Here is a 13,315-nt window from a genome sequence, read left to right on the forward strand (position 1 = left end):
AAAATGTTGAAACCTGAACCGAACCGCGAAACCTTTAAACCGAACCGTTAAACATTTTTCAAACCGTTAAACCATTAAACCGTAAAAACCACGGTTTCGTGGTTCGGTTTCGGTTTTCAACATAGGTCAAATTTATTTTATTTTATTTTTAAATTTATAATATTTCACTATTTAGAATTTTTAAAATTTTTAAGATGTTCCTAAAATGTGAGAATAAGAGTAAAAATGAAAAGATTGTTTAAAAACAATTTTTAAAATTTTTTAGAATTTTTTTCAAAATTTTTAAAATTTTTTTTAAAAATAAAAAAAATAAAAAAATAAAAACCGTTTAAACCGCGGTTTTTGACTGCTGAAACCAAACCGAAACCGAACCGAACCGTTAAAAAAACCTAAACCTAAACCTGAACCGAACCGAACCGTTGAAACCGTTAAGCCGTTAAACCGCGGTTTCGCGGTTCGGTTCGGTTCAAACCGAACCGTTGCCGATTGTTAGCTAGTGACCACATTAAATACTTTTGGAACTTCAAAGATATTTGTTGTATTCTTCAGAAATAGCATATAACTCAATGTGAACAATTTGAAAAAGCATATGCTTCAATATGAACAATTCAAAGTGACATCGATTAAATTGAACTCGAATTTCAATCACATTTTAAAAGCCATCGACATTTCTAATGGGCAAAGTCAATCGTCTCTTCTAATTATAGACGTCAATTGTTTCTCCACTCCTTGCAGTATTGAGTAATGGGATGGGATTGTATAATCAGAAGGGAAACAATGTGAAGAAGGGAGAGAACCATTCTTTGGAAAGCAAAGATAAATCAAGAAATAAGCAAGTTCAACGCGACATCACAAGACAGCAATAGTGAGTGAACATGAGAGAGAGAAAATGCATATAATGGAACAGATTAAAATGATATGGATTAATATACAACTCGGGGTATTTATTATTATATGCACAATAATAAGTGATAGCCATAGATACAGTCTCGAGGATCCCCCCCCTTTTCCCCCCTAGGGTAAGCGAAAGATAACCAACCTATGAAAACTTTACACAACTTAAAAGCTTTACACAAAAGGCCAACAGAGCATTTCTCCGAACCAATGGTTACCATAAGCCGGTGTTCAAAATGCATTCAAATACACTCATCGATCAAGATATTTCTCGATCACTGTCACTAATGTCGCCTTGGGCACGGCTCCAATGATTGTATCTTTTTTCTCCCCATTTTTGAAGATCAACACGGTCGGGATGCTTCGGATCCCGTACTCCGACGCGATCTTGTGGCTTTCGTCCGTATTCAGCTTCAGGCATCGGAACCGGCCCGCGTATTGCACCGCCAGCTCATCGACCAGCGGGGCGATCATCCGGCATGGTCCACACCAGGGAGCCCAAAAATCCACGAGCACGGGAACGTCCGACTCCAACACGAGCTCCTTCCATGTCTTATCTGTTACTGCACCCGCAGCTGAAAAACACAAGAGACCGAAAGAAACAAGGATATAATTAAACCGTCTTTTAAGACGCTGCAATGGGCTATATAAGACCAAATACGAGAAGAGATTAAATGTCGTCTCATCTTTGATTTTTTTAGTTTAAGGAGAAAAAGAGAAAGAAAGATATATTTACATCTTCTCAGAGGCCAAAAATGGGCTATAAGACTAAACAAGTAATTACATCTGAAAATGTTGTCTCCAGTCTTTGATTTTTTATTTATTTATAGAAAGATAGACATATTTATGTTTGTTTAAGAGACCAAAATGGCCTCTAAGACCAAACAAGGTATTACATCTTTAAATGTTGTCTCAGACTTTGTTATTTGGGAGTGTTAATACGTTACTCTTCTTTCCGAGTTCTATCGACAAAAGACCTTGTGACTAGGGAGTATTTTAGGACTGCTCCACTTAAATCATTCCCAGATTAACAAATAAGCCTTAGAAAGGATACCACAGCAAAAACCCTAGATTTGTACAAAAACCCATAAAATTACTTGAGGATTGCTCAAAATGCATAAAATAGTAGATGGATTTCATCAAAAAATCTTATATGCACAGACAAAAACACTTGATCAGCACAAAAAATTGTTCATGGATGGCATCCAAAAACGCTGGATTTCAGAAGAAAACCTGAGAACTCATAAAAATGTCAGACAAGAAACCTAGAATTATATTCTATGATTGCGCAAGAAAATTCATGGGATTTCATGAGTATGTTAAGTTCTCTTAATATGTTAGTCATTATGAGATCTCTCAACTAAGTGAAGGAATAAGTGAATGATGACATAATTAAGTGCAGAATTCATATAATGCCTCATCAATGGAACTCGAATTGACAAATTTAGAGGCTTAACATTTTCATGAAATTCGATGGTTATAAAGAAGTGTTCAAGAATTGCAACCAAAATAGCCCATAATTACTCTAGGGTTTCTTTGTTCAGATCCAAAGATTTTGACAAAACTAGAATAGGCATTCCTCAAGAAAGTTTCAGTTTGCATCACTAACCCGATAATTAGTATAGGATTTTCAAAACAATTTAGGGTTTTCACCGAAACATACATGGATGAGACCTAAAAATTGAGCAAAAACCACAAAAGGGAATCCTAAATTTGCCTCAAAAACCATGGAATGACTCTAGTTTTGTGTTATTAAGATCCTAGGATTTGCAAAAAGGATACAAGTTTCCACCCAAACATGCATGGATTTTCACCAAAAACCCTATCAATCTTGTAGATTTACACCCAGATACCCTAGAAATAGTCTACGGTTTCTGCTATTAGTATCTGAAAATGCATAAAGTATTATTAAGGTATCACTCAAACACTCATAAAATGTACCAAAGCCCTGAGACTATTCTAGATTTGCATCAAAATAACCTAGATTGAATCTAATTTGTGCATTCGGTTTCTTCATTAGCTCCTTCACTCAGCTGCGTTGCATCCTCCCAACTGATACTCCTTAGTCTAGGAGGACTTGTTTTACATCCTCCCTTTCCCTCAGACATAAGAAGGATCGCAAGATTTGCAAACGATACTATGCGTTTCAAATACACGTACAAGAATAGCACCAAAAGACCTAACACTACTCTCGATTTGCATCAAAAACCTTAGAATTGGCGTGTCATTAACTTATTAAGATCCTTTTTCTGAAAAAGGATTAGGGTTTTTGCCCTGCACACCCATGTGTGAAATCTAAAAACATTAGTTTACTGAATTAAAAACCCTAAAATTACTGTAGAGTTTCTGATTTGATAAAAAAAAAAGAAGATAAATGTTTTACCCTGATATACACATGTATGAAATGAATAACACATATAGATAAATAGGTAGATATTTTACCAGATGGAGCTATGGTTTCTTGCTTCTGTTCGCAGGAGATTGCTCGATTAGCTCTTGGTCGGATCGAAGGAACCATAGCTGAAGAAGAAGAAGAAGAAGAAGGATGAATCCTTCTGAGACCCGAGCATAAAGGTATGGAAAGTCGAGCAGAAGAAGAACCCATTAAGCGAGCTCTAACATCAGAGAATTTCGATGGGCCATTGTGAGTAAACGAAGAAGAAGAAACAGAAGACAAGTCCATCGCCATAGCTCGAATTCTAAAAAAACAAAATCGAGAGCTCGGTCTGCGACAGTCGACTGTCTCTCTCTAATCGAAGGAAAACAGAGAGAGACAGAGATAATCAATCTCATGGAAATCGCCCACTTCAATCGTAGCCGTCCAAATCCGGATGCTGATCCGACGGCCCTCCCTCTCTCGGCATAATTAATTGGATTGGATTGAGTTTCTTGACCCCCAAAGATATTTATTATTAGTTCTTCAAATTTTTCGTGGACACCATTTTTTTGGACGAATTAATCCTCTCTCAGACCCAACAAATGTCATGTAAAAACATGCCATGCATTTCGTGTATCGTCGAATTTGCACCACATTTCATACTAAGAAGAAGAAGATGAAGACGACGAAATGAGGCTTGCCAGAAGAATCGACATTCGAGAAGTTACCTCACACGACTAAATGCTCGTTTCAATAGAGGGAATTATATGGTTGTGCAGATTCTACAGGTGACCATGTGAGTCAAGCATCGCTAGGCTGGTGAAGACCCGATTTATCACGTCATACATCAAATATGATGCGACGTTGTCTTAACGAAAACGATCCATAAATAGGAATGACCATGTGAGTCAAGTGTCACTAGGCTGGTGAAGACCATTTTATCATGACATACATCAAACCTGATGTGAAATTGTCTAACGAAAACAATCCATAAATAGGGATGCCCATGTGAGTTAAGGCGTCGCTAGGCTATTGAAGACCATTTTATCACATCATACATCAAACTTGATTCAACATTATCTAATGGGAACAATCCATAAACAGGAATGACCATGTGAGTCATGCATCACTAGGCTGGAAAAATCCATTTTATCATGTCATACATCAAACTTGATGCGACATTGTCTAACGGAAACAATCCATAAATAGGAATGAGCATATGTAGGATCCCATAATGATGTAAGATATGAACAATGTAACATTGCAATGTTTGTAGGAATCTATTTTGGCAACCTATATAAGCATGTCCAAGTCAATGTTATTCAAAGCTTGAAGTTAAGCATAATATACAGATTCTAATTAGTATTCATGGTGTCTTGTGTGTATTATGATTAAGTTGACAACATACATGATGTATGTTGCTTCATGTAGTACTTACAAACTCTCAAGACATCAACTAACAAGTAAGTGATGAATTATTGCAACCCATGGTCGTTAAAGACAAAGGTGGTTACCTGGCAAATATAAATAGATGTCCACCTCAAATTGGCTATTCATTGTCGATTGAAGGTACAACACCAAGACATAATGTTCATAATTGAATGGGTTTGTATCAAGGTCCATGTGAAAGACCACATTAGCATGCAGTGCTATGTCATTATTTCTTGGCACCATAGTTATTAAAAAACGCGTATTCTACGTTTATAATACGTTTTACAATACTCTGAAGTATACTAAACGTATTCTGCATTTTAGAACTACCATTTTTCAAATTTTCACGTATTCTTTGTATTTTGAGAATTCGACATATTCCACTTATTTTACGTATTTAACATTTCAAAATGTTATCGAAAAAATTTAATTATTTTTTTGAAAAAAAAGCTCTAAAATTTAAGGAGTATTTAACATTTTTTTAACGTATTCAAAGTATTTGATGTATTTTATTTGTAAAATACGTAAAAAACTAGAATACTTAGGATACGTATTCCATGCGTATTGTATGCTAAGTATTCTACAACAATGGCATGTTCACAAAATAGTTATTCACCTACTGTAACCCATCAATATGATTGTGAAGAGGCCAATTCATCAAATAGATGAAGCCTTCCTCAAAAGGGGCAAGTGGAAAAATGGACATGTAATGGGTCATTAATGATTCACTATCATTGCCTCTCATCAAGATAACGAGGACGAGGGGGTGAATTTCAAAATCTAGTTGTGAATGGATCAATGTCATTATCAACAACATAAAAGTAATAAATCATTTCATGGGGAAATTGTATTAGAGGCCACTCTCTATTGTCAAGGATGGTGAAGAATAAAGTAATGAGATACTTGTAGATATTCTTAGAGAGGGATTGTGAGCATTCTTAGAGGACTTTTCAAACCTCAATTGAATATGTGCCTCGAATATACTTGTAAAGGGGATATTGATGTGTTTTATTCAATGAAATTATACAACAGTAAAAAAACAAAGCATGATATCATCATTTCTATTGCATTGAAACGTGGGACCCAACTCATCACTCATGACGAGGTGTATCAAGTTTGAGGTTCAGGAGACTAAACTATCAAAGATCAAATCCAAATTGACTAATGTTACAAGACATTCCTCATTAGTGGAGATATTCCTATAAACTTCTTCTTAGCACAACTTAGAATGTAGAATGTTCACAAACATCAAACATGCCACATGCACAATGAGTCAAATGTTCATTGACAAATGATTTATAATGTAGGGCATGTTTAGATTCATGCTCTACAATGCCTTACTATTGGCAATACTTATAATGTTAACCTCATTATAACCTTAGCATCAAGGTTGTTAGGTACGTTAGGTACGGTACGGATACCATACGTATTTAACGTATTAATACCCGTATAGTACTTCCCAATTTAAAAATACGTTAAATACGTTTTCTTAATATGTTAAATACTTATAAAATACGTATAGTACGTTAAATACTTCTAGAATTTGAAAATTATTTACCTTTCTAAAAAATATCTATAATATTGTAAAAAACATCTATGTTTACACAATTTTGTGATGTACAATATAGTTCTACATCCTAAAATGCATATCAGACATTTGAATATTTCCCATCCTAAAATACTTGTAGTAATATGGATGTCGAGATTCCCTTATTCTATAAATCAGTGTAAGTGTGTATCACGATGTTCTACTTCAAATTGTAATTATTTACAATTATGCCTTCATAGATTGAGGTATCGTCTACGATTATCACACTCATGATAGGTTTCTCTTTTCTTCGTTTTCTTCTTCTTCTTCTTCTTCTTCTTCTTCTTCTTCTTCTATCTTCTGCGATTATCACACTCAGGATAGGTTCATGTCTTCTTTTCTCTCTTCTTCTTCTTCTTCTTCTTCATCGTCGTCTCTTCTATTCTTCTTTCTTCTTTCCTTTGGCTTCTTTTTCACTAAAATCTTTTTTTTCTTTTGCTTTTTATTAGGGTTTTACTTACATTTTCTTTATAAATACGTATTTTTTTTTCTTATTTGTTTATACTACTTTAGTATTTTTTATCTTTGGCTCACCCGAAGGCTACAACTCACATGAAGTCATGTTTTATTAGCAGTACATAGTCCATCAAGGGGTGTACCGAATGGTACGAGTGAAATACATGCACAGGATGACCTCTAGGATATGATGAGACTCGCACCACGTTCCATCATGCAACTTGTAGACAAGCTACATTTTACCTTCTTCATCGTCGAAACCGTCACTATCTTCGCCGTCGTCACTTACGGGCACAAACCGCCCTTCACTGTCACCATCTGCATCGTTGCCACTATCTTCGTCGTCGTCACTTACGAGCACAAACCACCCTTTTTAGGTACCACATGTATGTTGGTGTGGGGAGACTTGAACTTCCAACCTAGCGGTTGGAGTACTTTATAAATACGTATTATACCTGTTTTTTTATAAATACATTAAATAATGTATTGGACAAATATACATGATATTTGACTGAACAACATTGAGGTATAGTACGTACTATACAAATGATGAGGTACTATACGTATTTAAATGTTAAATACGGGTATGTAAACAACCATGCTTAGCATTAATCTCTTTTACAATGGAAACAAAGTTCAATTGAACATGCTACAATCAACACATGTCGTTAACCCCAAACTTGATTCATTTGATGATTTATTGGAAAGATGAAATTATTTGCATAACATAAATTATTCATTTCCAAGCTATAAACTATTTGCCACTCTTGTGTTTTAAACCATTACGTATGTAACCAACATTAATTGCTCATCGTTTCTGGTTGCATGGTCTTTGATGATTTCGACACAAAGAGTGTGTTCATGTTTAATATGTCATTTTACATGGTAACCTTTAATGTAGATGCCACATCACAATTTATGCTACAGAGAGATGATGATATGGTAATAAGTTTATTGCAAATGATACATTTAATACAAGTTTCAAATTTGCCTACTTGTTTGAATGATGTGTGATCTACATTTGTTCTCAAAGTGGGCCTTTACTAAATTGGTATTTTTACCTCATGGTGGAGTTTGTCTATCAAGTTTGAACAACACTTTGCCTTATTGTTCAATAGATGGGTTGTGTTAGCTCTAGGTGTGTTACACGGAAGGCACGTTTACGTGTTGCTAGAGTTTAGCCTCCACGTCAATTTAGTTGGTTGAGGGGTTTAGACCGACCCCATTGGTGGTGAGCTCTGCGAGACTAGTTGTCAAGTGTTCTTGAGTCGTTAGCATCACAAACTCTAACTCCATAACTCTCACTTTCCTCTCCACAAAGACTATGTTAGTAAGAATATGGTAAAAACGTTTCAGAAGCTTAAGCATTAAATATGTCACAATAAGTAAATAAATGCTCATGACAAAGTTTTAACCACATGCCGATTACTAAATAATCACAAAACATACATTGGGTAGAGTGATTAGTAATTAACTTGGAAGTGTTTAACACTAATCATTCATTAAACATGAAGCAAGTGAGAGAGAGAGAGAGAGAGAGAGAGAGAGAGAGAGAGAGAGAGAGAGAGATTGACCCAAAATCAGAGATGGAGATTGTTTTTCTATTTCTAAGATATTGGGGATTGCGTCATAATTGGAATATGCGCAACACTTTTGTATTCGATGGTAGACATGGGGTGAAAGCATATCTACGAAAGTTGAAAGGAGTACTAATGTGGCAATTTTCTTTATTGGAGCAAGTGGAGATTCTTTCCTTGGTGGAGTGTTCGTCTTGCCTATTGGCAATTCAACATGTTCCACTACCCATGTAGTGTGGTTAGTGGGTGACCATACTCTATTGTCACACCCATTGTAAGTAGTGTTTTTTACACACGTTTATCAATATAATTGTGTATTTTCACCTCTGAGAGAGAGAGAGAGAGATTGGCGTTGGAAAGCCCTCGGTTAGAGTTTCATAACGAGATATAGCAAGTTAAATTTGGTGGTCTGTGCGAGAAGCAGCGATTAAAATAAGGAATCTTGTGTTGTTGGCATCCACATACTCAACACACATTGCGGGTCTTCGATTGTATTCATCATCTTCGACCTCTTCAATCGTGTGAGTTTTGGTTGTCTTTCTTGTTCACGGAAAATTGTTTTCATCTTGGATCACTATCGCTGCAACTGCCGTCGACTATCGCTGCAACCGCCGTCTGTCGTCGTCGACTATCCCTGCAACTGCCGTCTGTCGTTGTCGACTATCGCTGCAGCCGCCGCCGTCACAGTCTGACGTCGTCATCGTCGTCATTTGCCGTTGTTGTCCTTCATCGTTGTTTGGTTGATGGCACAGTTGCCGTTGTCAACCGTCGCTGTCACCTACACCTCTTACGACGTCATCAGTTGCGTAGACGAGAGAGTACAAATGTGCTTCTACACTTGTACCTAGCACGCAACACATCGATGCTCGGCTAAGTTTTTCTGTCCTTTTTGACTTTTTCTTTCTTTTATCTTTTGAATTACAACATGACTTCTTGACAAAACCATAAGGAAACACACGACGAAATTATAAGTAAGGAAGAATTTTTAGATGTCCTTAACCGGTTAGTTAAAATGGAAAAATGGGCAAAAGAGATTGAAGCTCAAAAACAAAAAGATAAGGAAGAAAAAGAACTACTTATTGCTGAAATAGCGAAACTTAAGGAAGACAACGTGAACCTTTAAAAACAAGTTAAGGACCTTGAGACATCTAGGGAAGATGGTGAAATATCTTCCTTAGAGGATATTAAGGACGAGATAAAAAAGGTTAAGGAAGAGGTTAAAAGCGATATGGAATTAGCAAAAACTGGGTGGGTTAATGTAGTAAAACATAATATTAAAAAGGAACTAAAGGATGAAAATATTGTAAACACCACCCTTAAGGAGGAAAAAATGCGTCAAGCTCGACGCTTAAACATAAGAGTTACTGGGCTCAAGGAAGGGGCATCTCCCGACGAAGATGCACAAACATTAGGGAAGATGTTGGGGTACGAAGCCCTACCAATCACTAAAACTTGGAGAGTAGGATGTGACACCACTAGGAAAAGAGCTTTAGTTCTTCAGTTTAAGGACTCAGAATCTAGGATCACCTTTTTTAAAAAGAGACAAATTCTTCGAGGATTGGGCGGAGACCCTATCTACCTCGATGAAGACTTGACCAAGATGCAAATGGAGCATCGTAAAACTTGTATGCCACGAGTCATACAAGCTCGTAAAGAGGGGCATCGTGCTTTTTATTGAGACGGGCGTGTGATAATTAATGATCGCGCCACCAATTGACGGCGTGTGGCCCATGTGACAGACAATAAACTTCGAATGACCTTATGGAATTGTAACACTGCACTTTGGACACACCCTGGCCGTCTAGAGGACATTTTGAAGGTATCTGACATACTTTTTTTAGTAGAAACACATCAGAGTCCAAATTGAGGACTGCCACGAGTTGACGGTTTTTGTTGGGAATCTGTCTTTAGACAAACATCACGTCGACACACTACTAGAGGGTCTGGAGGGGTTGCGATATTATTTTGGAGAGAGATACATAATAGGATAGAAATACTAAAGAAAGACCCAGAAGCCCATTTTATGTGGGTGAAAATCCTCACTAGCAAGGATCAGGTGATATTTATCGCCGTTTGTTACTTCCCCCCGAAAGGATCCCGGTAAAATACGGTTGGAGAGGTGAGTATAGTTGATGAAGGAACACCACATGGGCCTTCTCCATATGAACCTTTATCGGATGACATAATTCGATATTCTTCTCAAGGGGAAGTCTTCCTTGTAGGGGATTTTAATGCGAGAACCCAATCCCGACAATGCACAATATTTCAGATGGATAGAAACTTATTAATGGTGAATGTCGACCCTTTAGCCTTAGGCATAACACGTACATCAAAAGATCAAGGTGCAGACGCCACAAGCTTTGGCCATCATCAGCTTGAACTTGGAAGCTGACACTAGATGATCATATATAATGGCTTAGCCAAGTGGCCGGGCTCAGAAGAGCTCACATGTTTCCTACATGGAGGAGGGGAAAGCACAGTTGATTACCTAATAGGACACCCTGAAGCTACCCACATGGTTAACTCTTTTCGAGTGGCCCCATGCCCCATTGGTGCAGACCATAGCTTCCTATACTTTGAGCTAAAATGTGACATCTCCCACGCCACCAACTCTCGTCAGCCAACCCATCACACCATAATACAATTCACGCATGAGCTCGCTGACATCTACTCTCGACATGTACAAACCCATCTCTCCTCTTTTGATTTTTCCTTGCCTTTAGAGAACCTCACTACAGAACTCACACACATCCTTCACTCAACAACAACTAGTAGCTTCCCATGCATGAAAGGTTCCAATCATAGTAGAATAGGGTCTATGCCACAAAACAAGTGGTATAATGAGGATTGTAGAGAGTTGTATAGACAACTTAAGGTGTCGCGACTTAGTGGTACTATTTCCTCAATACAGGCTCGCAAAGAGATGTGCAAGATGACACGTCGTAAAAGACGAGCTTGGGAAGCATCTCAATATTGGGAACTTTACCATATGTTCATGAGTAGGGACTACGCCCTTGCATGGAAGAGACTACAGGAACCGAGACAACAAACACCCATCGAGGATCCCAATATTTGGCACACATATATCGAGAGACTCTACCATGTCCCCAACCAACCACCCATTCCAATGCCTTCCACACCTTGACCTACCATGGGGACACTTTTCATGACCTCTAGGGTCACGAAGGTCATAAAAAAGTTACAACATAGGAAATCCATGGACCACATAGGATTGCGAACCGAGCACATCATATATGCTTGAGAGTGCCTAGCCCCCCTTCTCACTCTAATCTTCAATCGTGCCCTCGCTGAGGGTTTTCCACCACAATGGGCCATGAACACAGTGGCCCCTATACATAAAGAAGGGGACCCAATGGACCCAAATACATATAGGACCATTTTGATAGGTCATACACTCGCTAAACTATATGGTGCAGTAATGGAAGCGGAGCTCAATGATTATATGGAAACGTTAAGTCTTCGCACACCTGAGCAGGCTGGCTTTAGACGAGCCTTCTCCACTATTGACCATATCTTCACACTTAGGTGCTTAATTGACCAGACGAAGGCTCGTAAGAAGAAACTATATTGTTGCTTTGTGAACTTCCGCAAAGCCTTTGACACGGTTCCTAGGGAGAGGTTGTTTGATAGACTTAAGAGCTTGGAGATACCAAATGACATGATCTGGGCCATTTATGCCTTATATGAGCAAGTCTTTGGGTGCGCATGATGCCCAGGTGGCCTATCCGATTGTTTCAGTAGCACCGTTGGTGTAAAACAGGGTTGCCCCTTGTCACTGACTCTTTTGGGATTTACATTGATGAGATCACTGATTTTATTGCTCGAAAGGGAGTAGTTATTGGGGATACACAAATTAGTCTCTTACTGTACGCATATGACATTGTCTTGCTCTCAGAGTCGGAACACGACCTACAAAAGCATCTTAATGCCCTAGATGACTTTTGTACACAACGAGGACTGGTAGTGAATATAATGAAAACTAAAGTCCTTATCTTTCATACATCGTCCCGAGTTAGGAGTAAATGTCACCTAACCCTCCCTCATAAACTAGTTGAGGTAGTGGGATCATATGTATACTTGGGAGTCACTTTTAGTGCTCACTTAGGTAAATTCTCGATGACCCAGGCAGCCAAAGATAGGCTAACGAGAGGGTATGCATCCCTCTCACTCTTAGAGAGACAATGCCACCAGGCATACTTTCAAGAGCCACGAACTAAGGGATGGCTCTTCGACTCATTAGTGACCCCTTCCCTCATGTATTCATCAGTAGTATGGGCCCTAGGTCTACCATCCTTCATGTGGACGCAATAAGAGAGACCTTTGGTGACGATGTTATCACGTCAACTCCGAAACAAATCGACAATACCGCATGACATTATTAGAGCAGAGTTTAGTCTACCCTCGATGTTAGTAGAAGCACTCTTTCAAATGGTAGTTTTTATTCATCGGATACATAGCCAACCACAAGATAGGATATCCCGTCGAGCCTTTAAGGCATCCCGATCCCTACATGCGTCTGGAGATACTAGCTCTTGGTATAGCATTGTGGTGAGTTGGTTACTTGCAAATGACATAGACATTAATAACCTACCTCCCCTTAAGTACAACCATGGGACTGATCAAACTCTAATATCTCATGAAGACCGTAATAAAGTGATATGCCAAGAAATATGGCAAATTTACACTCGATATAAATGGATCACCCCACGAGAGCCACTCCCATCTAAAATGTTGTATTATAAGGAACACTTCTTGCACTTCTCTAAGTTAGGTTTTATTACACGACCAAGATATCTAGATACATTCTTATCAAATGCACTAAGGGTGGCCATTGGACAACTTAGGATATCATCTCACCAACTTGAGATTGAGAATGGTCGAGCTAATAGAGTCCCTAGAGAGGAAAGGCTATGTAGGTTATGCCACATAGAGATAGAGGATGAGTATCACTTCACATGCAAGTGCCCAACT

General features: G+C 38.2%; 1 protein-coding gene across 1 annotated transcript; it reads right to left on the reverse strand.

The window, feature by feature from the left end:
• Positions 1-923: 923 nt before the first annotated feature.
• LOC147861767 (uncharacterized) lies at positions 924-3,623 on the reverse strand. The gene is made up of 2 exons (XM_087322822.1): positions 3,337-3,623; positions 924-1,469 (listed from the first exon to the last, which is right to left on the reverse strand). Exons 1-2 carry the CDS (start codon positions 3,581-3,583, stop codon positions 1,147-1,149), a joined length of 570 nt encoding a protein of 189 aa, XP_087178948.1. The 5' UTR covers positions 3,584-3,623; the 3' UTR covers positions 924-1,146.
• Positions 3,624-13,315: the final 9,692 nt, after the last annotated feature.

Source organism: Azolla caroliniana, unplaced genomic scaffold, assembly GCF_043228905.1.
Source record: "Azolla caroliniana isolate FFs.n. ecotype wild unplaced genomic scaffold, voAzoCaro1.0.p SCAF_7, whole genome shotgun sequence".
Lineage (NCBI taxonomy): Eukaryota > Viridiplantae > Streptophyta > Polypodiopsida > Salviniales > Salviniaceae > Azolla > Azolla caroliniana.